Source organism: Capricornis sumatraensis, chromosome 10 (genome assembly GCF_032405125.1).
Source record: "Capricornis sumatraensis isolate serow.1 chromosome 10, serow.2, whole genome shotgun sequence".
Classification (NCBI taxonomy): Eukaryota; Metazoa; Chordata; class Mammalia; order Artiodactyla; family Bovidae; genus Capricornis; species Capricornis sumatraensis.
In genome coordinates this window covers 98194387-98218346 of record NC_091078.1, presented here as the reverse complement: position 1 = coordinate 98218346, position 23960 = coordinate 98194387, and the positions used below count along the sequence as shown (strand labels likewise).

Genomic DNA, 23960 nt, shown 5'->3' with positions numbered 1-23960 from the left:
ACTATAAAGAAAGCTGAGCGCCGAAGAGTTGATTCTTTTGAACTGTGGTGTTGGAGAAGACTCTTGAGAGTCCCTTGGACTCCAAGGAGATCCAACCAATCCATCCTAAAGGAAATCAGTCCTGAATACTCATTGGAAGGAGTGATGGTGAAGCTGAAACTCCAATACTTTAGCCACCTGATGCAAAGACCTGACTCAGTTGAAAAGACCCTGATGCTGGGAAAGATTGAAGGAGAGAGGAGAAGGGGATAACAGAGGATGAGATGGCTGGATCGCATCACTGACTCAAAGAACATGAGTTTGAGTAAACTCCAGGAGTTGGTGATGGACAGGGAGGCCTGGCGTGCTGTGGTCCTTGGGGTCTCAAAGAGTCAGACACGACTGAACGACTGAACTGAACGGAACTGATGGGAATGCAGACCTTTGGTAATAAAGTGGAGGTGACCAGCAAGCAGAAGCAGGGGAGGAGGAATAATATTACTCATGCCCCTGCCTGAGTAAGTTTTACTCCCAGTTCCAGTCTCTCTTGATTCTCTACTCTAAGCTACAAAGGCTATGTAATTAGCGTACAAAGCTCCCCACAGACATGCTGATAACTGTAACAGGAGTACAAGGAGCAGGAACCTGCTAGCTAAAACCATTCCTAGACTCATCAATGAGTAGGTGTGGACTCACCTCCCCGTCTAGAGCTTAATGAGAACCATGAATAGTTTCTTAGCCAAATGAGGAACTAGTTTTCTACAGAGTATATCATATGCAACCCCACAACTGCAAGGAGAGAAGAGCATCAGAACACAAAAGAATAAACATTTATTCAGCTGACATCAGAAATCTCCATACTCCATAACTGCCTCAACACAACTTGGGGTGAGCCTGGATGTGACCGCTGGAGCACTGAGAAGAAGGTTCCAAGACTGAGTTGCCCCAGGAAGATTTGTGTGGCAAAGAATGGGGACTCGGATCCACACTGGGCAGCAGGGGACCTTCTGCCAACCCAGACAACTGAGTCAGAAGCGAACACGGTGAGGCCTCCTCAGTCTCTCCTAACAATCACCACGCAGACTGGTTTGATAAAGTGTCAGGTCTAATGCTGTTGCACCGCTGATGATGTCTCTTCTTTGTTAGATGATGCCCAGACGTAGATAAAGAATCATGAAGCATCACTTGGCAGGTTGCTGTCCATCCAGCTGGGATGGTTTCACCCACTCCTTCCCGGCAGGCAGAGCACAGCCAAGGAGGAGGCATGATAATGCAGGTGCCTGGAACAGCAGGCTAGGAAACATCCAGGGTTCCTTCCTTGCTACCACTTTCTGTCATGTGGATCTCCACAGGGTCAGTGGATCCCAAATGGAATTGAGGAAACAGCACTGAGTAGGAGTGGGAGGTCAGAGGCAGAGCTAACGTGAGACTCAGAAACAGGGGGGAACGTGGATCAGGGTGATCACAGGGCCACCAGGAGGCCCAGGGGCAACACCAGGGACAGTGACAGGATCAAGAATCCAGCTGAGGCACAGGAGGACACCTTAATGATGTGATCAGTGATCCAGTCCTTGTACGAGCTAACTTCTGTATAAACTATAGGCAATTCACTGCGACCACAGGCAATGCCCCAACTCACAATCCCCACCTGGACCCAGGTGTCATTAAATTCACAGACCAGGGGACCCCCAGAATCTCCCTGGAGGAAAAAAAAGAAAAAAAGAAACAAGGATGTAAGGGGATCATCATCAAAAAAGGCTGATTTCTAGCAAGGCACTAGGGATCTTGCTAGTGTCACCAAGGTCCTTCCCCAGGTACCTAGCAGGCCCAGGTTTCCTTGAATGACATTTGAGAGCTGAATACTTTAACATCATCTGAGAAATACTACTGCTTCTCAGGTGCTCAGGAACCCACAGGAGCTATAAGGCCAGTAAGCCCTGGACATCAGTCCTGCCAGGATATTCTTAAATTCTCCTTCAGTGCCCCTAAGCCTCCCCTGCCCCTGCGCTTCTCCAAGCCTCCCACCACCCAGCAACTAAAGGGGCATCCCCTGGCACTGTGAGTAGCTTCCAGAGCCCTTGTCGGGCTCTAAGGCCTGAGTCTATTCCACTGGTCAGTCCTGGGCCTTCCCAGCTGTGACATTCTCTCACTATCATTCCAGCATGGAGGGGCCAGAGTCCTTACCTCTGGAGTCACCCGAACTCTCTGCCCGCCCTAAACCCACACATCCAACTACATCCTCTACCAGCAGCCCCTCTCTCCAAACACATCCAGACTTGCTAAACCCCCAGCTCACACACACACTGCATATCCTTCCTCAACCCTGTTCTGGTAGGCCCCTCACCAACCAGCTCATCATAAACTCAGAGTCCTCCTCAAGCTCGCCCTCACCCCAACCTCACATGCAGTCGGTGACTAGAAGTGGTGACACAAACCAACTCCTTTCCCCACCCCCACCCCCACCCCCAGCCCAGGTCCCGCCTGCGGCTCAGCACCACGGCCCACACGATGAAGAACAAACTCCTGGCCTACAGGCCTGCCTGGACAGGACCGAGAAACGCAGACAGCCTGCAGGCCACACGTTCTGACTCCAGCCCCCTACTCTGGCCATACTGGCCTTCTCACTGCTCCAGACCAGAAACCCATTCCCTAAACATGGCCTGTGCGTCAGACCTTGAGCCGCAGACTCACTGCTTCCTCTCCCACAGTGATGTTCTCCTCTTGCCAGGACCCAAACACTCATCCTCTGAGACCGGTCCCCTGTCCTCTGCTTAGGAAGCTGCTCAGGGCAGAGGGGAGGCTGTGGGCCCAGGGCTCCTACAGGCACTCCCGGGGGGATCCGGGACTTATGTCTCTGGAGGGCCCACATCTGTATAATAAGATGTATAATGTCTAGGTGGAGGGTTGTGAGCTGGGAGACTGACCTAATGTGGGTGAATGCTCACACTGGCACAGGAAGTGACGACAGAAAGAACTCAGTTACAGGAACTACGTGACTATCATCATCACCCCCAACTTCACCACACCCGGCAGCACCCCCAGGATGGGAGGGCTGCTCCCTATTGGAGGAACAGGCCAGGCCAGCTCATGGGTATCTTGAGGGGTTCTCCCCTGAATCTCCTTAAGTAAAGGCTGAAAGAGGAGCTGGGAAATAACCCAGGCCCTGCTACTGGGGAATAAGGAAACTGCACAACCTCAGTACAGAGGTGGCAAGGGACCCATCAACTCACCTTGCAGGGGCTTTTAAGATATTCGTGATAGCCACAGATCATCCCTTTTCGAACTAATGTACGACGATATCCTGAATGTGTCTGCAATTTCTCATTACATAACGTGTGGTGAAGAAGGATTTGGTCAGTCTCCTGAAGAATTTCTGGCAGCACTTTGGCTACAGAAAGACAACTCAGAAATAAAACGTTTGCTTGAGTTGACTAGAACGGGGCCCCCAGATCCCATGCTGGGTCTTTTGTGTTTGAGTTTTTGGCTGCACTGTGCAGCATGCAGGATCTTAACTCCCTAACCACAGATCAAACCTGCACCCCCTGGAGTGGAAGTGTGGGGTCTTAACCACTGGACTGCAAGGAAGTCCCACACTCTGGGTCTTGATCAGTGCATTCACACTCCTTCTAAGAGAAGGAAGGACAGTGGGTTCTGAACCATTTGATACAGAAGGACGTGAGGCCAACTGCTCACACAGGGAGCAGACGAGGTAAGAAGCTAAGCCGTCAGAAGGAGGAACGGATCAGGACACAAACAGAGAAGGCTTCTTACAAGGCCTGATACAAAAGCAACTATCATCACTGTGTGTATCAGCAATAGCAGTGACAGGTGTCTGTACAGGGCTCGGTCACAGACTCCGGGACAGGCAGTGCCCACTGGTACCAACCCAGGCTCCTCCCAGGGCTGCTCTGGCTAGACCCACATCCCAGGCACAAGAAGCTCCCTCCCCACCTGGCAGGTAATTCCAGAGCAGGACAGCTCTGACTGGCAGACAGCTCATCATCCTGGAGCTGAAGTCCGCCCTGGAGAAGGACCCACCATATCGGGACCCGTGCCCCCAGGTCTAACGCAACAGGAGGAATCCCTACTGCGCTGCAGTCACTCCCAGGCAGCCTCAGCTCCACCTCCTCCCTTGCCCACCTGTAGAGAACCAGCCTCCCTGTCCCTCCCTTCAGCCTACTGGCCAACCTCAGGGCTCCAGACTTCCCCCTCAGATCCTGCCTGCCAGTCTCACCGTCTTCCTTCAGTTGGCCCCATCCAGTCACCCAGCACCGTGTCCCAGTTTCCACTTCAAAATTCTTTACAGGGAGACACACTGGCTGGATGAATGCAGAATAATTCACAGAGTGGGCCAGCAGAACAAGAGCTATGTCATTAATCAAAGTTCTAACATCATAAAAGCTATGGCAAACGATGTCTCGAACTGGAATGACCATTCCCAATTGGGGACGTAGCAGTGTGCTTCCCATCCGCACTGTATATTCCTCAAAGCTGTGGAAAGAGAACATGGCCCTCACAGAGATGTTGGAGGGGCTACGCTCCCCCCACCCCACCCCTTCCAGGTTCTTCTCATCCTGATCCCATCTCCTGCAACAGCCATCAGGGCTTTCCAGGTTGCTCAGCAGTAAAGACTCTGCCTGCCGATGCGAGAGACATAAGAGACTCGGATTTGATCCCCAGGTCTGGAAGATCCCCTGGAGGAGAGCCTGGATACCCACTCCAGTATGCTTTCCTGGAGAATCTATGGACACATGAGTCTGATAGGCTACAGTCCATAGGGCCACACAGAGTCGGACACGACTGAAGTGACTTAGCACACATGACAGCCACTGGCCTTTTTCTCCCTCTAAACCACATCCCCTTGCAGAGCCCTAACCACTGGAGTCCGTGGTCTCCAACTGAGGTCCCACAGCCACTGGAGCAGAACATGGGCTCTTGGTAGAAATGCAAAACTCATGTAGCACTCGCAGTGAACACAAACTAGGGACTGTGGCCTCCCTTTCAGATGAAGAAGAGGAAAGGGGCAGGAATGGCTCCACTTTGTAACAGCCTGAGCAGCAGGCCAAGCCCAGAACAGAAAACACTCACCCAAATATGCAGTGAGCTGCAGTCAGTACCCACCGCGGGGCAATGAGGGAGCCTCCGCACATGTGTACATTGTTGATCTGCAGGCTCACCTGCCAGGGCCACTTTCTGTCTGGGGCTGGCCTTCCACCAACTATCCTCATCTTCCGATGGCCACATGTTCCTGGGCTCAGTAAAAAGAGGGTCTGGAGGTGAAGCTGCTGGCTCCCTTCTAATACCTCCACCGCCTTCCACCGCCACCACCACTGTCTCTGCATCTGCGCCCACCACCCTCACCGCTGAGGGAGAGACAGGTTTCCTCTCAAACCCACCAGGACAGTCACCCAGCCAGGGATGTGCTGCCTCTAGTTCCCAGGCGGCCTGTAGAGCCCCGTGCAGAAAGAAGCAGTACCTGGTACGAACGACCCTCCAAAGGGAGGCGGGGTCTGCAGAACATCTTCCGCTGGGGGTGTAGGCAGCCCTGGAGCTGTTGGAACCGCCTCAGATTTCAGGGGTCCTGGAGCTGAGGGGGCCTCTGCGTTTGCCCGGCTCATTGCAGAATCCTCCTTGGGTCTGGCACGCTCACCTGAGGGAGGCCAGGGACCAGTGAGAAAAGGAGCGGCCTGGAGTGCGGCCCGTCAGCACCGGCCTCTGCCCAGGGCACCATCCCCAGCTCCCCCTTCCGTCCCCCAGCCCTAGTCCAGCCGTCAGCCCCAGCTGCCACGCATCAGTGCAGCCTAGCCACCTCCAGTCCTTGCCGGCCCTGTCTCACAGAGCTGTGGCCAAAGAAACAAGAGCCAGACCAGAAGGCCGAAGGAGCTGGCGCCGCCGCCGCGGGAAACTCCCAGAGATGCCATGGCCGCCTCTAGCCGCCTCCGCGCTCTGCGGCGCCCCCTCGTGGGGGCTAAGCGCCTGCCCTCCGGTTGGAGGAAACACAGAGCCGGGGCCTGCGGCTCCAACATCTTCACTTTCTGCTTCTTCAGCCGTGCTTCTTCAGTCCAGCCTGGTTGTGGTTTTAAGGCCCTTGAACTCGTAATTAAGCTCTCCACCTTAAAGTAGAGATATCAGGAATTAGATGCCTCAGCGTGATCTAAACACTGGAGACTTTAAAAAAAAAGAAGAAGAAGAAGAAATGCGATCTGCCCAGTGAAACATAAAAGAAAAACAAATAGAAGTATGATAAACAGGAAAACACAGGACAAAATGGCAGTTTCCAGCCCGAATATAATAGCATCTGCAAAAAGACGAGAATGAGTTGAACATGCCAAACAACAACTTTCAAACTGGAGGAAAAGGCAAGGTCCAGAAGTAGATCACTGAAGACACAAATTTACACAGAGATGCAGACACCTGGGAAATAGAGAGACAGAAAGCAGAATGCCAGGACACACTGGTGCAAAAGAAACCCAAAAAAAGCTGGGATAATATGTTAACATTTGTTTATTAAATGAGAGCATAAAGAGAAGACTGTGTAAGGGACAGAGGGAGTTAAGATACATAAGATACATAAGGAAAAGCCTTTAAAAGGCGAAGCACAGGGGACCAATTATGGGAAACTGGAAAGTTATAATTTCCTCATGATTTCCCTTTTAAAGGATGGCCATTCACTAGGGTTTTGACTTTGTTTCAGAAATATGGGATTTTTAAAAATGGATTTTAATATTATTGCTATGTGGCTCATGAACAGAATGTGTATCACACAGATTCCCTGAGATTGTTGATTTTCCATAGGCTCTTTAACAACTTTATTTAACTGCACTGTATTCAGTTGTGCCTCTCACTCCAGTACTCTCGCCTGGCGAATCCCAGGGACGGGGGAGCCTGGTGGGCTGCCGCCCATGGGGTCGCACAGAGCTGGACACGACTGAAGCGCCTTGGCGGCAGCAGCAGTGTTTAATTGTGGCACACATGCTCTTTTCAGCTGCAAAAGGTAGAATCTAGTTCCTGACCAGGGATCAAACACGGGGCCCCCCTCCCGCCCCGCCCTCCCTCCCGTCACATTGGGAATGCAGAATCTTAAAATTGGACCACCAGGGAAGTCCCTCTTTAGGCTTTTACTCTTCAAGTTCCCTGAGCATTCAAAAAGAATAAGTGTTCTCTGTCGGTAGCTGTAAAATTCCTCATAGCACTGTTAGATCTAGATGATAAATTGTGAGAGGCAACTCCTCTGTGTTTTTGCTTAATTTTACCTACATAACTTATCACCTTCCTGAGAGAAGCATATAAGAAGCTCCAGTTTCCAAAGCTTAACACATCACTGTGAAGAAACCTGAGCGCCAAAGAACTGATGCTTTTGAACTGTGGTGTTGGAGAAGACTCTTGAGAGTCCTTTGGACTGCCAGGAGATCCAACCAGTCCACTCTAAAGGAGATCAGTTCTGGGTGTTCATTGGAAGGACTGATGCTAAAGCTGAAACTCCAATACTTTGGGCACCTCATGCGAAGAGTTGGAAAAGACTCTGATGCTGGGAGGGACTAGGGGCAGGAGGAGAAGGGGACGACAGAGGATGAGATGGCTGGATGGCATCACCGACTCGATGGACGTGAGTTTGAGTGAACTCTGGGAGTTGGTGATGGACAGGGAGGCCTGGTGTGCTGCCATTCATGGGGTCGCAAAGAGTCGGACATGACTGAGCGTCTGAACTGAACTGAACACATCACACTTCTAACCAAGTACACAGGCTCCTCATCTCCCACTTTCTAGAGAGTAATGGATGCCATGAAAACTCCTCCAGTTAAATGGGAAACTAGTTTCCTAATATGCTATGTGTAACACCACAAACTTCAGGAGAGCACAGCTTCAGAACATACAAGAGACTCTCCAAACATTTATTAGTTTCACACCTGAAATTTCCACTCTCCTGAATGCTGAGTGGTGAGTTCAGAGGCGCCGCTGCAGCACTGGGAAGGTGGTTCCAAGACTGAGTTGACCCATGAGGGTTTGTGCAGCAGAGCCTGCACACTCAGAGCGATCTGCACTGGGAAGCAGAGGACCTTCTCCCAACCCAGACAACTGAGTCCGATATGGAAGTGACGAAGCCTCCTCCCTCCCTCCCAACAATCATCAGGTGGGCTGGTCTGATAAAGTGTCAGGTCTAACACTGCTTCACCGGTGACAATGGAAAAATGTTCTCCAAGACTCGTGCAGCATCCTGAAGCATCACCTGGCAGGTCGCTGTCCATCCAAGTGGGATGGTTTCACTCACTGCTTCCTGGCAAGCAGAGCACGGCCTACAGATAGGCCTCGATGAGGCAGGTTCCTGGAGCACCAGGCAGGTACCAATTCGGTCTTCACTCGCAGCCACTCTGTCCTGTGGATCTCCACAGGATCAGTGGACCCCAAATGGATTTGAGGACAGGGCATTGAGTAGGAGAGGCATCTCAGAGGCAGGGCTAATGTGACACTCGGAAGCAGAAATGGCAGAGGCCAGGGTAATCACAGGGTTGCCAGGATGCCCACAGACAGCAACAGACACAGTAGCAGAATAAGGAATCCAGAGTCCAGACCCGATGCCTGACTCATTCTTGCAATGATCCAATCCTTGTAGAAACTAACATCTGTGTACACTGCAGGCACTTCTTTCAAACCACAGCAATCACCCCAGCTCACAATCCCCACCTGGACCCATGATGTCTGAAACTGACAGACCAGGGGACTCCCAGAATCTCCCTGGAGGAAAAAAAAAGAAACAAGCAAAAGAATGGAGGAGATAATCATAACAGGTTGGCAACTATGAAAGGACTGGGGAGACAGGCACCAAGGTCCTTCCCCAGGCCCAGGTTTCCTTGAATGACATTTGAGAGCTGAACACTTGACCATCATCTGAGAAATACTATTCTTTCCCAAGTTCTAGGAACGCACAGGAGCTATAAGGCCAGTAAGCCCTGGACATTGGTCCTGCAGGGATACACTCAAATTATCATCATCACCCCCACTTTACTGCATGCTGGCAGCACCCCCAGGATGGGAGGGCTGCTCCCTATTGGAGGAACAGGCCAGGCCAGCTCACAGATGTCTTGAAGGGCTCTCTACTGAATCTCCTAAAGCAAAGGCTTTAGGAGAAAAAGAAGGTGGGAGATACCTCAGGCCCTGCTACTAGGGAATGAAGAAACTTTCAGGGGACAACCTCAATACAGAGGTGGCAAGGGACCCATCAACTCACCCTACAGGGACCTTCGCTCTTTATGTTCTGGGCACAGACCATCCCTTTTTGAACCTGATTGTCTGATTTGTTTGCTGTTTTCTCGACCACCACAGCACATTGCTTTAGGGGAATAATGAGTTGCTCAGCTTCCTGAAGTTTAGGTGATGTTGAACCTGGGTCTACAGAGACAATTCAGGAGTAAGAGAATCTGCATGAGTGGAACACGGCAGGGTCATTCAGATCCCACGGTGGGTCTTGATCGGGGCATTCACATTCCTTCCCTCTTAGGGAAGGAAGGACAGTGGGTTCTGTCCCATTTGACACAGAAGGACCTGAGGCCAACTGCTCACACAGGGAGCAGACGAGGTAAGAAGCTAAGCCAAGTCAGAAGGAGGAACGGATCAGGACACAAAGAGACAAGGCTTCTTACAAGGCCTGATACAAAAGCAAGTGTCATCACTCTGAGTATCCGCAGTAGCAGTGACAGGTGTCTGTACAGGGCAGGGTCACAGACTCCGGGACAGGCAGTGCCCATGGGTACCAACCCAGGCTCCTCCCAGGGCTGCTCTGGCTAGACCCACATCCCAGGCACAAGAAGCTCCCTCCCCACCTGGCAGGTAATTCCAGAGCAGGACAGCTCTGACTGGCAGATAGCTCATCATCCTGGAGCTGAAGTCCGCCCTGGAGAAGGACCCACCATACCGGGACCCCCGCCCCCAGGTCTAACATAACAGGAGGAATCCCTACTGCGCTGCAGTCACTCCCAGGCAGCCTCAGCTCCACCTCCTCCCTTGCCCACCTGTAGAGAACCAGCCTCCCTGTCCCTCCCTTCAGCCTACTGGCCAACCCCAGTGCTCCAGACTTCCCCCTCAGATCCTGCCTGCCAGTCTCACCAAATTCTATAATTCGGCCCCATCCAGTCATCCAGCACTGTGTCCCAGGTCTCATTTCAAAATTCTTTACAGGGAGACACACTGGCTGGATGAATGCAGAATAATTCAGAGTTGGGCCAGCTGAAGAATGGCAATGTCATTAGTGATAAGGGTCGAATGAAAATCCGTATGCCAAAAAATGTGTTTAACTGCAACGACCACTGTAGTTTGGCAAACCGAAAATAAGTATGTGGTTCCCATCTTCACCGTAAGGTCTTGATAGCTGTGGGAAGACAATATGCCCTCACAGAGATGCTGGAGGGTCTACTCTCTCCTCCACCCCCTTCCAGGTTCTTCCCAGCCTGTTCCCATCTCCTATACCAGCCATCAGCCTTTTTATGTGCTAAACCACATCCTCTCCTGACACCTAACCACTGGAGTCAGCGGTTCTCCAAGTGAGGTCCCAGGACCACAGAGAAGCACCTGGGATCTTGGTAGAAATTCAAGACTCTTGTTTCACTCATAGTGTATATGACCTCCTTTTAAAATTAAGAAAGGAAAGCTCAGGTACAGGCTCAGGCAGGGGGATGTGAACAGCTCTGTTTAATGTAGCCCAAGCAACAGACCAAGCCCACTGGCCCAGATGCTCACCCAGTTACACGGTGAGCTGCCGTCAGCACCCACTGTGGGGCGATGAGGGAACCTCCGCATCTGTGCCAATCTCTGAACTGCAGGCTGACCTGCCAGGGCCACTTTCTTTCTGGGGCTGGCTTTCCACCAACCATCTCCAAAATCCGATGGCCACAGGCTCCTTGGCTCAGTAAAGGGGACTAGAGTGAAGCTGCTGTCTCCATTCCACCTTCTCCATCACCTCCACTTCCTCCACCACCGCCAACACCAACACCGCTTCCAACTCCACCTCTACCACCTGTGCCTCCCAAAGCAGAGCCAGGTTTCCTCTCAAATTATCCAGAATGGGCTAACCCTGCAACCCAACCCACCCCTGCTCCCCGACCCCTGGCCAGGACCTGATCCCAGTTGGGCTCCAAGCACAAGTACAGCCCTGTCCAAAGGCAGTACCTAGAGGAGGCAACCCTTCCAACACAGGGGTCTGGCTGGATCCCACAGTCTCTTTCGCAGTGGGCGTGGGTGGCACAAGAGCAACGGTGGGTACTGGGACCTGCAGGGATTGCAGGTGCCCTGAAGCTGTTGATGCCTCTGGGGTTGCCAGGCTCATTGCACAATCTTCCTTGGGCCTGGCACCCTCACCTGGGAACAGGAGGGTTCAGTGAGAAAAGCAGCTGGCCGCAGCAAGGACCCTCATCACCGGCTTCTTCCCAGAAAACCGTCCCATCTCCAAACCCAAATTCCGAACTCCCACGCCCGAACCCCACCTCCCAGTCCCAGTACCTACCCACGCCCCCTGCGAGCAACCCCCACCCTCAGCACCAGGCAAGCAGCCTAGCCCATCCAAGCCCAATCCCTGCCTGCCATGGTCTCCCTGAGTTGGGGCGAAAGGACCAGGAGCCGGACCAGGAGGTCCAGGGAGCCTCCACCCCTGCGGGTGTCACTCAGAGAAGCCCTGGGCACCTCTAACCGCCTCCGCGCTCTGCGGCGCCCCCTCGCGGCATCCCCGCACCTGGCTTCCGGTTGCCAGGAACACAGGGCTAGGGCCGGATCCCAAGGCTGCTCCTCCAACATCTTCCTTCTTCCTCAGCCATGCGCTTCAATCTATTCTGGTTGTGTTCTTAAGGCCCTTGACTTAATTAAATTCTCCACCCTAAAGGAGAGATATTCTGGATTAGATATCTCAGCGTGATCTAAACATGGTAGCCCTTTAAAAAAAAGAAAAGAAAGAGACACACAGATGCAATCTAATCTCTCCAGTGAAACAAAGAAGAAAATCAAAAGAAACAAGGTATACCGAAAGTGCGGAACAGATGGCAGTTTTGAGCCTGAATATCGTAGCATCTGCAATAAGGGTGAATGCATTGAACATACCAGACAACATAACTTACAAGTTGGAGGAAAAGCCAAGGTCCAGAAACAGACTCTCTGAAGAGACAAACTTACACAAAGAGATACACACAGGTGGGAAATAAAGGAATAGAAAGGGAAATGCCAGGTCACACTGGTGCAAAACAAACAGAAGCTAGTATAGCAATATGGTCATTAGATCATAGCGTTTAAAGCAAAAATGATACAAGGGACAAAGAGAGTTATGTACAGTAAGACCAAGACATAAAGGACAGGATACGATGACAGCCTTTAAAACAGAAAGCAAATGGGACCCATTTATGGGAAACAGGGACTTCTTATACACTCCTCTTAGGAAGCTGACAATTTACATAGGCAAAATTAGCAAAAATATAGACTACTTGACTCTCATAACTCATCATCTAGACCTAACAGTGCCATGATGAATTTTACAACTACTGAGAGAGAACACTCTTACTGAACACATAGGGAACTTTCAGAATCAAAGCCCTAAGGAAAATCAATAATCTCAAGGAACCAATGTGATACACATTCTATTCATGAGCCACACATCAATAACATTAAAAGCAACTTTAAAAAATACTCTATTCCTGAAAAAAAGCCAAAACTCTAGATAAAGGTGCACCTTTAAAAATTAGGAAATCACGAGGGAAATTTGACATTTTAGAGATCAGTGCCAATGAAAGCATTACCTATGAAATTGTATATGATACAGCCACAGTGAACTTCCAGATGTTCAAGCTGGATTTAGAAAAGGCAGAGGAACCAGACATCAAATTGCCAGTATCTGTTGGATCATAGAAAAAGCAAGAGAGTTCCAGAAAAACATCTACTTCTGCTTCATTCACTACATTAAAGCCTTTGGCTGTGTAGATCACAACAAACTGTGGAACATTCTTAAAGAGATGGGAATACCGGACCATCTTACCTACTTGAGAAATCTGTACGCAGGTCAAGAAGCAACCATTAGAACCGGACATGGAACAACAAACTGGTTCCAAACTGAGAAAGGAGTATGTCAAGCCTGTATATTGTCCCCCTGCTTACTTAACTTATATGCAGAGTACATCATGCAAAATGCCGGGCTGGATGAAGCACAAGCTGGAATCAAGATTGCCGGGAGAAATATCAATAACTTGAGATACGCAGATGATACCACCCTTATGGCAGAAAGTGAAGAGGAATTAAAGAATCTCTTGATGAAAGTGAAAGAGGAGAGTGAAAAAACTGGCTTAAAACTCAACATTCAAAAAACAAATATCATGGCATCCGGTCCCATCACTTCATGGCAAATAGATGGGGAAACAGTGGAAACAGTGATAGACTTTATTTTCTTGGGCTCCAAAATCACTGCAGATGGTGACTGCAGCCATGAAATTAAAAGACACTTACTCCTTGGAAGAAAAGCTATGACCAACCTGGACAGCATATTAAAGAGCAGAGACATATCTTTGCCAACAAAGGTCCATCTAGTCAAAGCTATGGTTTTTCCAGTAGTCATGTATGGATGTGAGAGTTGGACTGTAAAAAAAGCTGAAGAATTGATGCTTTTGAACTGTGGTGTTGGAGAAGACTCTTGAGAGTCCCTTTGAGTGCAAGGAGGTGAAACGAGTCCAACCTAAAGGAAATCAGTCCTGAATATTCATTGTAAGAACTGATGCTGAGGCTGAAACTCCAGAGATCAGTGAGGGCACCCCCTTGAATGCTGGGCTGGGAAGCTACCTGAAGCCAGACAAAATACCTCTTGAAAAGATTCGAATCAGAATGCCTGCAGGCCACAGGGGACCAAGAATAGTGCCTGGTCCATCTGCCAGACTGGAAAAACTCAAGATTCACAGAACATTCCCTAGGGTATTTAGGAAGGTCTTGCCTCAGCAACAGGGAACAGTCTCTACACTGAGAATCACTCCAGGCCTGCTAAAAAAGGTAAAAATAAGACCTGAGGACATCAGTTTCCAAGGAATTTAACTGCACCCCAAAATAAAGCCCAAGAATATTTGTAGGAAAATATCAAACACCATTGTAAAGGTCACAATGTCTGGTATCTAATCACCTAACACCCACATTCAATTAGCCACCTATCATGGGATTAATGAAACAATCATAATTAACCCAGAACTGACACAAATGTTAAATGCACAGGCAAGAACGGTAGCAGAGCCACTAGAACTGAGTCCTACATAGACAATTAGACTTTGGGTAGACATGCTGAAGACGTAAGAGGACTCCAATCAGACTCTAGGCATGAAAATTTGCATGAAGATGAAAAAAGTACACTGATGATGGGTTTAACACTATAATAAACAATCAGAAGAACTGACTGGGCAACTCAAAGATGGACAATTTAATTAAAAGCAATTTCATAATGAAACACTGATACGAGAGCATAAAGTGCATTGTAAGCTGGGGACAAATACACGTGTGACTGAACTTCCAAAGGACAGCAGGCCAGAAGGATCAAAAGTAGTCAAAGAAATAATGCTATATATTTTCCAATCTGGTAAGAACTGTAACTTCAGAGATCTTACAATATGCTCCCTGAACACGAAAATAAAAAAGAAACATGAAGACAAGAAGATCAACGTAAGACGTAAGCAAGTTGCTCAAAACGAATGAAAAAGTAAGAGGAAAAAGATAAAAATGACAGGACATAGAAACAGTGAAGTCACCGAAGATGTTGCTGGGCGTTCTGTTTCAGCTCTCTTATGGTAAAGGGAGGTCCTAATCCTAGACTACTCAGTGCCATATTTTTGCATTTCTGTGCTATTGGCTGGTGATTTCACTGTTTTAAAAGGCCCTGCCCACACTGTTGCAGTGCTCCTGAGGGCTCCAGCCTGGGATGTGCATTGCAGAGAAAACAGATGCGTTAGGACACCTCCACACACCTATCAACTACACTGCTGTTGGCCACAAGTTCAATGGCACTGAATCAACAGAGTGTATTAAATAAAGTGCTTTTAAGCAAAAAGACACATAAAATAAGGTCACATATTTGTCACTCAGTGAAAATGCTGTGATCAGAGGTTCCCAGGAGTCTAATCCTGCATTTGCCTGAGAAGCAACTCTTCAGAGTTGGCTAATTCAGTGCTCAGAGCTGCTTCATAGAACATATCACCACAAAACCTGATGATTTTACCATGAGGGCTTAGGGTGCTTTGTCACACAGCAATAAGTAACTGGAGCACTTACTGAAAGTCAGGTTGTCCTACCTTGGCCTGGCCAAGGGTCCTAGATCGGTCCCCTGGAAACACACTTTGAGATAGATCTGTATGCCAGGGTTTGTTGAGGAGTGCTCTGGGGAGGATTCACACCTGGAAGGGGGCAGGTGAGGCAGAACTGGGCAGTAGGAGAAGCTTAGCAGTCATGGGGTTGCAACTGAGGTCTCAGCTGATCTTCAGGAAGCCCTTCCAAGTTGTCCTGAAAGGAGGCAAGGAGGCTGGGCCTTCACATTCCTGCTTGACAGACAGACATTTAACATGGGCTACCTGCTGCAAAAGGGTGTCGTCTTGAGTGAACTGAGTGCAGCGCTCGCCAGTGAGGGAGCTATGACGGTATTCACAGATGCTGGAGGACACGTGTGACTTAGCAGAAATGCCACACTTCACTACTGAGCTCCTGAGTCCTTTGGACATGATCCTAGGATCCTTGTCATTTGGAGACCTTGCTCACCATGTGGTGTGACAGGATATTTCAGGGTGAATTCACACATTTCCTGGCCCACTCCTGGATATTACTCAAGCCATTTCTCCAAGAAGCCCTGGTTTCTGTGGGTAGAAAATTATTATTTCAAACCACAATTTGGGCATTAGAAACTCACATCAGTATGCCTCACTAATCCTTATGACTGGAAGCCTGCAGCATTTTCTATGGGTTTTGTGTCCTTGTCTTTTCAAGTCCAATATTTTTACTAGAACTCACTTCCCACCTGTCAATCTCCTCCTCTCCCTGTTACCTAGCTCTTTTAGAGGGTGGTTCCATCCACCACCAAGCCCTGACCTAAGGGTCATCCTAATGACCACCTCTTCCCTCCCACCTGAGCCCCACATCTTATTTCTGCTCAGGGCCTAGTTCCTAATCACAACAGAAAGTCCGTGTGTATTTGCCAGAAAGGGCAAACGTGGCTGCCATTACACTGGAGGTGGCCGCTCTCGTTTCTGAGAGGCCATGCTGGATGTTTCTAGGACCGAGAGGCTGATGCTCAACATGTGAGTTACTCGAACTGAAATCCCTTCCCCACCACAGGAAGAACATTCTCCTGTCAGCAAACAAAATGCACCCAAACTGAGGTTGTAGCCTTCCCAGGGCTTGGGACTTCTCCTCCAGCAGGGGCTGGAACATCGGCTTCCCGTGTGGGATTTCCCCTCTTTGACAAGACAACCTGGGAAGGAAAAGGAGGGCAGAGCAATGAGCTGAGAGGCCCTGAGAGAAAGGTCTAAGGTGACAGAGGAGATGTCAGTATTCACTTTCCCTTCACTCACTCACTCACTCACCAAACAGTTCCTGAAACTGCTCTATCTGAAACCTGGAGCTGGAAGCGGGAAGACACACAGCCTCTTAAGCTTGGGCACAAAATGCCACCGAGAGGAAAGCAGAGTAGGGAACCTGCCCAGGGCCACCAGTCAGGGGAGCCCAGGAGAAGCAGGACGAGCCCAGGGTCGTCCACAGGAGACACTCTGGGGAGGACTCAGTGCTCGTATTGAGTCTCAGCCAATGTGGAGGCTGCTGCTGCTGCTGCTGCTGCTAAGTCGCTTCAGCCGTGTCCGACTCTGTGCGACCCCATAGACGGCAGCCCACCAGGCTCCCCCGTCCCTGGGATTCTCCAGGCAAGAACACTGGAGTGGGTTGCCATTTCCTTCTCCAATGCATGAAAGTGAAAAATGAAAGTGAAGTTGCTCAGTCGTGTCCAACTCTTAGCGACCCCATGGACTGCAGCCCACCAGGCTCCTCTGTCCATGGGATTTTCCAGGCAAGAGTACTGGAGTGGGGTGCTATTGCCTTCTCCAATGTGGAGGCAGAGAACAGGAAATAAGGAGCCGTACTGACATTCTCAGCAGTAGAACATCACTGGACAGAGCAGGGGAGCGTGTTCTGAAAGAGGGCTGCAGGTGAGAATGGCAGGGAACAGCCAGACTCAGGCCTCCGAGTCCACGCGACTTTCATTTCTGTAAAAAACAGTACTAGAATGTAACTGTGTGTGCTCAATCATGTCGGACTCTTTGCGACCCCATGGACTGTAGCTGCCAGGCTCCTCTGTCCGTGGGATTTCCCAGGCAAGAATACCAGGAGTGGGTTGCCATTTCCTACTCCAGGGGAATCTTTTCAACCCATAATCTAACCTGCAGCTCCTGCACTGGCAGGCGGATTCTTTAGCAATGAGCCACCTGGGAAGCCCATGGTTCCTCTGAGGTCCACTTATATCTGGAAGCTTGAACACAGACCAAGGAAGGATGGGTGGACAGGACGCAGAGCCTGGGAAAAGATCAGCAGCCAGTCCAGGTGACCATGGGACCCTAGGCCTGCTGATTGAGAGGCCACACACACACACAGAGCCAGACCCTCCATTCTAACCCCATGAGAACTCAGCTCTTTGGGTCTCCTCCAGGCATGTCCCTTACCAGGCGGCACGAGAGGTGCAAGGCTGTGTGAGCGCGTCACGCCCGCATCTCCGCCCTCCTGCCTCCAGGCTCCCATGCAAACTCACTTCCAACAGCCCCGCTTGGAGCGTGCTGATGCCTACAAGAGGAGCACTAATGCCTAAAAAGAGGCCCTGGACCCACTGCCTAAGACACCAGCAGACTTCCATCCAGGGACAGGCCCCTCATCTCCCACTTTCTAAACAGTAATGGACACCATGAAAGGTCCCTCAGCTCAATGGGAAACTATTCTCTACAGCATGTCATATGCAGCCCCACAACCTTCAGCAGAGCAGAGCTTCACAACATGAGAGACTCTCTAAGCATTTATTGAGTTGACATCAGAAATCTCCGTGCTCCTTTATGTCTCAACACAACTTGGGGTGAGCCTGGATGTGGCCACTGGAGCACTGGGAAGGGGGTTCCAAGACTGAGCTGCCCCAGGAAGGCTTGTGTGGCAGAGGCTGGACCCTCACAGATGGATCCACGTCGGGAAGCAGGGGACCTTTGGCCAACCCAGATAGCTGAGTCACATGCGGACGTGGTGAGGCCTCGCTGTCTCCCTACAATCACCACGTGCCCTGATACGATAAAGTGTCAGATAATGCTGCTGCCAGGGATGAGGTGAAGACGGTCTCCAAGATGTGGGCAAAGCATCCTGAAGCATCACCACAGGTCACTGTCCATCCAGCTGGGATTGTTTCAGCCACTCCTTCTCAGCAGGCAGAACACAACCCAGGTTAGGTGTAGATGCAGTAGGTTCCTGGAGCAGCAGGCTGGGAAACTTTCAAGGTTTCTTGCTTCCATTTCTCAGTCATGTGGACCTCCACATGGTCAGTGGATTTGAATGAAACTGAGGATAGGGCATTAAGTAGGAGTCAGAGGTCAGAGGTAGTGCTAGTCCAAGACTCAGAAACTGGAAGAAACGTGACCAGGGTGATCATGGGGTCAGCAGGATGCTCCAAGGCAGCACCAGACACAGAGTCAGGCTGAGGTAGCCCATTGAGTCTGTATGAGAGGCCTTACTCACTCTAGCAATGATCCAATCCTTGTAGAAACTCACTTCTGTATAAACTCCTGGATACCCTCTGCGACCACAGCCAATGCCCCAGCTCACAATCCCCACTTGGACCCATGAATTATTAAATTCACAGACCAGGGGACCCCCAGAATCTCCCTAGATAAAGAGAAAGAGACAGACACAGTGATGGAAGAGGGACACGTCATGACAGCCTTGTAGCCCTGCAAGGCACTGGGAAGATGGCGTGCGTGGGGCTCTCTAGGCACCACGAGGGCTCCACCAGCCCTAGGTTTCCATGTGTGTGAGATCTGAGAATTGATAACATTTACCCAAGTTGTGTATGGCGTCAATAAAGTCTATACCAAAACCTGAATATTCTCAAAGAAAATGTATGTACCCTGAGACATTAATAATGAATAAAATCCTTACCTGTTTACATTGCCTGTCACTTAGAAGAGGCTATAACACATGACTTGTATTACTGGTATTTCATGCCTGACTCTCCCCTCCTCCCCTGTCTCACTCTAGGCAGCATGAAGTCCTCTCTCCTGAAGCATCAGGTCAGACCAGCCCAGCAGGGCCTCGGCGGCTTGTCCCCTTAAACCCTCAACTTGAAGACAGGTGACAGAGGCACTGCCCGACCATGTAGGCCCTACTGCCTGTGGATGAGGAACACCTGGGAGGACAGCCAAAATGCAAAGGCAGTGAAGGGCCCATGAACTCACGTGGCAGGCATCCTTTCCTCTGGAGCTGGTAGCACAGACAGCCCCCTCCTTGACCATATCAAAATGACTTTCCAACTTTTCGCTGAGCACCTCATTACAAGTCTCATAGCGAAGAATGTTTAGCTCAGCCTCCTGAAGCTGTACTGTAGCATCTTGTGATTCGTCTGTAGAGAGAATGTAGGAGTAGCTTAGATCTGCCTAGTGGGACAAGACAGGCGCTCCTGGTACCCACTCTGGATCTCCATACAATGTGTTCACACACAGACACCCTCTTAGGGGCAGTGGATATTGTTCCCGTTTGACACTACAGGACATGAGGCCCAGAGCTGATATGGCGAGAGGAGTGGTAAGAATCAAAACCAAGACAGGTAGAGAAGAACTAATAGAGGCAACCTGAGAAATCAAAACGAAATATCTGTCACTCTGAGCATCATTAGTAATAGCAACAGGTGTCCTGTCCATCAGTAAAGTATTTTTAGTTTAGAGCAGGATCAGACTCTCAAGACACATAGTGCCCCGAAAGTACCAAATCCACCCTCTCCCTAGGGATAGAAGTCTCTACAGTTTCTTCCAGAGGCATTCAATGGCCTCTTAGTCACAGGAAGCTCCCTGTTCACCAAGACCAGTACTTCCAGTTGGGACAGCTCAGATTAGCAGACAGATCAACATCCCCTGAGTTTAATAATCCACCCTGGAGACAACCCACTGTGCTTGTCTCTCAAGACCCCAGGTCCTGACATACTAACAAAAATTTGTAACACCATCAAATCACTCCCACCAGCATCTTCTCCACCCTCCTCTCTTACCTACTTGCTAGAAAATTGCCTCCCTGTCTCTCCCTTTAGTTTGGAGGCCCACACCTGGGCACCGGGCAGCCCCTTCCCTAGCCCAAGTTTGCTGCCATCTTGCTTCACAGTCTCACCTTCTTCATTTACTTTTCCCCATCCAGTCACCCAGCACTCTGTACCAGCTTGGACCATGAAAGCCTTTTCAGGGAGGCACACGGGTTGGATGCTCGCGGAGAAATTCACAGGGAAGGCGAGCAGAGCAAGGGCAATGTCATTTTCGATTAGTCCGACAGGATTAAAATATCGGTGGATAACGATGTCTTGGACTGGGACCGTGACTGCCCTTGTGGAGGTATGCTGCAACTGTGTGTCTCCCATCTTCACTGTGTATTCCACATGGCTGCAGAGAGATCCTGGAAGCTCTACACTCCCCTTCCACATCTTCTAGGCTAGGTGTTATCCTCGTCCTATCTCCAAAGCTGCTCATCAGTCACCTCCCTCCCTCCAGACCACATCCCTTCCCAGACCCCCTGATCTAGCGGTTCTCAAAGTTTGGTCCCCAGATGAGCAGCACTGACATCATATGAGGGCTTGGTAGAAACACAAATTCTCAGGTCCCACTCCTGACCTACTGAATCAGAAACTCTGGGGTTGGAGACACACAGTTATTGTTTTAACAAGTTCTGTGGGTATACCCATGCTCATTAAAGTTTGAAACCCCTGAAAGTAAAGCCAAATTGATCAGCTACAGTCCATTCCCCTTAAATATTTCCTTTTGCAAGTCTTTGCACATATATTGTTTCCCAACTGGCATCTCTCCCCACTTCTTGCCACTTGACTTGAAGGCTAATCCGCACAGGCTTTAAAAAAACAAAAAAAAGTAGCTTTGAACCTGATTTGGGGTTTTGACTTTCCAATCTATCAAGGGCCTAACATTACCTACCTCTGACTATAGCCTGAAGAGCTATAGTTGGGACTGTGACCCTTGGTTTCAGATGAGGAAGAGGAAGCTCAGGAAGGGGTTAGGACTGGCTCCAGGCCTGACCTGAAGCCAAAAGCCCAGAGCCCCCAAAACTCACCCAAATATGCAATGGGCTGCAGTCAACACCCACCGACTGGCAATGAGGGAGCCTCCGCATATGTGTCTTTGATTGACCTGCAGGCTGACCTGCCACGGCCACTTCTTCTCTGCGGCCGGCCTTCCACCAACTATCCTCGAAGTCCGACGGCCACATGCTAGAGCAGGTCAGTGAAGGGAGAGGACTGAAAGTAAACCCACTGACATCACTGCCTCTAGAGCCTGATGAGCCTCAAAAGTCTCAGAACCCTCAGAACAATGCCATGTCCCCTCCGAGCCCCAGGCCAGGTCTGTATTCCCCTAAGACTCCTCAGAGAATGGCCATGTCCTCTCAGATCTCAGGGGCAGAGTTGGGTCTGCTCAGATGGCCCAGGGAAAACTTGTGCCCCCTGAGAGTCTCCTCCCCAAGGGCAGGGGCACCTGCCCGTCACACCAGGCTAGTTCTCTGCCACAGGGCTTGGCCAGGAAACATCACCTGAAGGAAAGAGGGGTTTTTGGGTCTCTCCTGGTGCCTGTGAGGGTGTCATAGCCTTGTATGAATCAGAGTCCTTTAAGGTAAACGCCACCAAATTGGGGGCTACCGAAGTCATGCGGGATTCAGTGGCCCGGGAAGTTCCCGGGGCTCCCGGAGGAGGCAGCTTCCAACGGCGTGCTCCTGGGTCCTCGCGACCACCCCCCAAGGTAGGTGGAGAGGGTGAGGGCAGAGCTGCCCTGCCCTGCTTCCCATCCCCGCCCACCACGGCCTCACTGAGCCAAGGTTGAAGGGCCAGGAGCCAGACCAGGAGGCCCAGGGAGCCGCTGCCGCTCTGGAGCACACCAGGAGACGCCATGGCACCTCCGGTAGTCGCCTCCAGGCTCTGCGGCGCCCCCTCGCGGCAGCTGCACGCCTGCCCTCCTGATGGTGGGGAAACAGGGCTCCGTGGGGGGAAACCCGTCCCGCCCCGCCCCCACCTGTGGGGTCATCAGTGGGGCGGGGCCTGGGCCAGGCAGCGCCACAGAGTAGTGACTCAGGCGAGTCCTTTCTCTTCCCTGGCTCTGAGCGGACTCATTAGTGAGGGGCTCCCAGATGCCTGCCATCCCCTGGCCAAGGTCCCTGGCCACAGAGAGTGACAGCCATACCACTGCCGCACAGAGATGCCTCCATCACTTCCTGTAGGCCTGGATTAGGCCTTTCCTGGCATTTCCCTCCCCTTCTTGTTGGCAGTAAAAATTTAAATTCCTCAATTTAAACGCTGCACTGAACGTTAGCAACACTGAGTTAGGCATGATACTGATCTTTTTAAAAACCGACATCCACATTTAAAGAACCATTGGTAAAATGCAAATTAAAATCACAGTGAGATATCACTACACATCTAATAGACTGGCTAAACCTTGAAAATTGTGACAACACCAAATACTGACACAGATGCAGATATGCTGGACCACTCATACACCATGGTAGGAATGTAAAATATTATAGCCACTTTGGGAAACAGATCGGCAGTTTCTTATAAAACAGAATGTACAATTACCATATGACTCAGTAATTGCACTCCTGGGCATTTATCCCAGTGAAATAAAGATTTATGTACACACTCATACAGGCACAAACACACAAATACTTTGACAAATGTTTATAGTGGCTAAATTCATGGTAGCCAACATCTGGAAACAACCTTGTAATAGACAGAATAATGGCTTCCCAGAGAAATTCCCACTCTAATCACTAGAATTTGTGACTATATTACCTTACATGGCAAAGAAAATGTGATAAAATTTAAAATTCTTGGGAAAAGAAGATTAACCTAGATTGCATACATAAAGTGGCCACAATGCTTTGCAGTTCCTCCTGTCAAGAGACAAAATCAGGGGCTTCCTCAGTGACTCAGTGGTAAAGAGTCTGCCTGCCAATGCAGGAGACATGGGATTGATCCCTGATCTGGGAAGACCTCGCATGACGTGAGTAACCAAGATGTGCATCTCAACTACTGATTCGGTGCTCTGGAACCTGGAAGCTGCAGCTACTGAGCCCACATGCCACAAGTACTAAAGTCTGCGAGTCGTAGAGCCCGTGCTCTGAGATCAGAGAAGCCGCTGCAATGAAAAACCTATGCACTGGGACTAGGGAGTCACTCCTGCTTGCCACAGCTAGAAAAAAGCCCTCACAGCAACGGAGACTGCACAGACAGCCAAAAAAAAGAAATAAACTAATTTTTAAATGTCACTAGGAAGAGAACTCAATAGATTTTTGAAAGAAAAGAGAGTCAAAGTCAGACTGTGATAGAAGCCGCCACATCGGGCTGTGCTGGGCTCAGTCGCTTCGGTCATGTCTGACTCTTTTTGCGAGCCGATGGACTGCAGCCCGCCAGGCTCCTCTGTCCATGGGATTCTCTGGGCAAGAATAACGGAGTGCATTGCCATGCCCTCCCTCCTTCAGGGAATCTTCCCAATCCAGGGATCAAACCCACGTCTCTTACGTCTCCTGCATTGACAAGAGAGTTCTTTACTACCAGCACCACCTTGGAAGCCCCACTTGGTCTATCAGTTCAGTCACTCAGTCATATCCGACTCTTTGTGACCCCATGGATGCAAGGCTTCCCTGTCCATCACCAACTGCCAGAGTTTGCTCAAACTCATGTCCATTGAGTTGGTGATGCCATCCAACCAACTCATCCT

At 50.2% G+C, this 23960-nt stretch overlaps 2 protein-coding genes across 2 annotated transcripts; both read right to left on the bottom strand.

The window, feature by feature from the left end:
- Window positions 1-1441: 1441 nt before the first annotated feature.
- LOC138087800 (serine protease 44-like) lies at window positions 1442-5900 on the bottom strand. Its single transcript, XM_068983129.1, has 6 exons — window positions 5816-5900; window positions 5456-5629; window positions 5283-5342; window positions 5068-5227; window positions 4284-4470; window positions 1442-1678 (listed from the first exon to the last, which is right to left on the bottom strand). The coding sequence occupies exons 1-6, from the start codon at window positions 5898-5900 to the stop codon at window positions 1442-1444; spliced, it is 903 nt and encodes a 300-aa protein (XP_068839230.1).
- A 12530-nt stretch (window positions 5901-18430) lies between these two features.
- Window positions 18431-22132, bottom strand: LOC138087799 (serine protease 44-like). The gene is made up of 6 exons (XM_068983128.1): window positions 22051-22132; window positions 21304-21460; window positions 20359-20624; window positions 19437-19588; window positions 18717-18867; window positions 18431-18543 (listed from the first exon to the last, which is right to left on the bottom strand). The coding sequence occupies exons 1-6, from the start codon at window positions 22130-22132 to the stop codon at window positions 18431-18433; spliced, it is 921 nt and encodes a 306-aa protein (XP_068839229.1).
- Between the last annotated feature and the right edge of the window lie 1828 nt (window positions 22133-23960).

Coding starts and splice junctions, on each gene's coding strand:
- LOC138087800 (XM_068983129.1), bottom strand. CDS start 5,900: ATGGCATCTCTGGGAGTTTCCCGCGGCGGCGGCGCCAGCTCCTTCGGC. Junction 5,343..5,455: donor TGGAGGGTCGTTCGTACCAG/GTACTGCTTCTT, acceptor TCTCTCCCTCAG/CGGTGAGGGTGGTGGGCGCA. Junction 1,679..4,283: donor TCCAGCCAGTGTGTCTCCCT/GTAAAGAATTTT, acceptor TTTTTCCTCCAG/GGAGATTCTGGGGGTCCCCT.
- LOC138087799 (XM_068983128.1), bottom strand. CDS start 22,132: ATGGCGTCTCCTGGTGTGCTCCAGAGCGGCAGCGGCTCCCTGGGCCTC. Junction 18,868..19,436: donor GAGGAAAGGATGCCTGCCAC/GTGAGTTCATGG, acceptor CTCTTTATCTAG/GGAGATTCTGGGGGTCCCCT. Junction 18,544..18,716: donor TTGGATCATTGCTAGAGTGA/GTAAGGCCTCTC, acceptor CCCTATCCTCAG/TTTCATTCAAATCCACTGAC.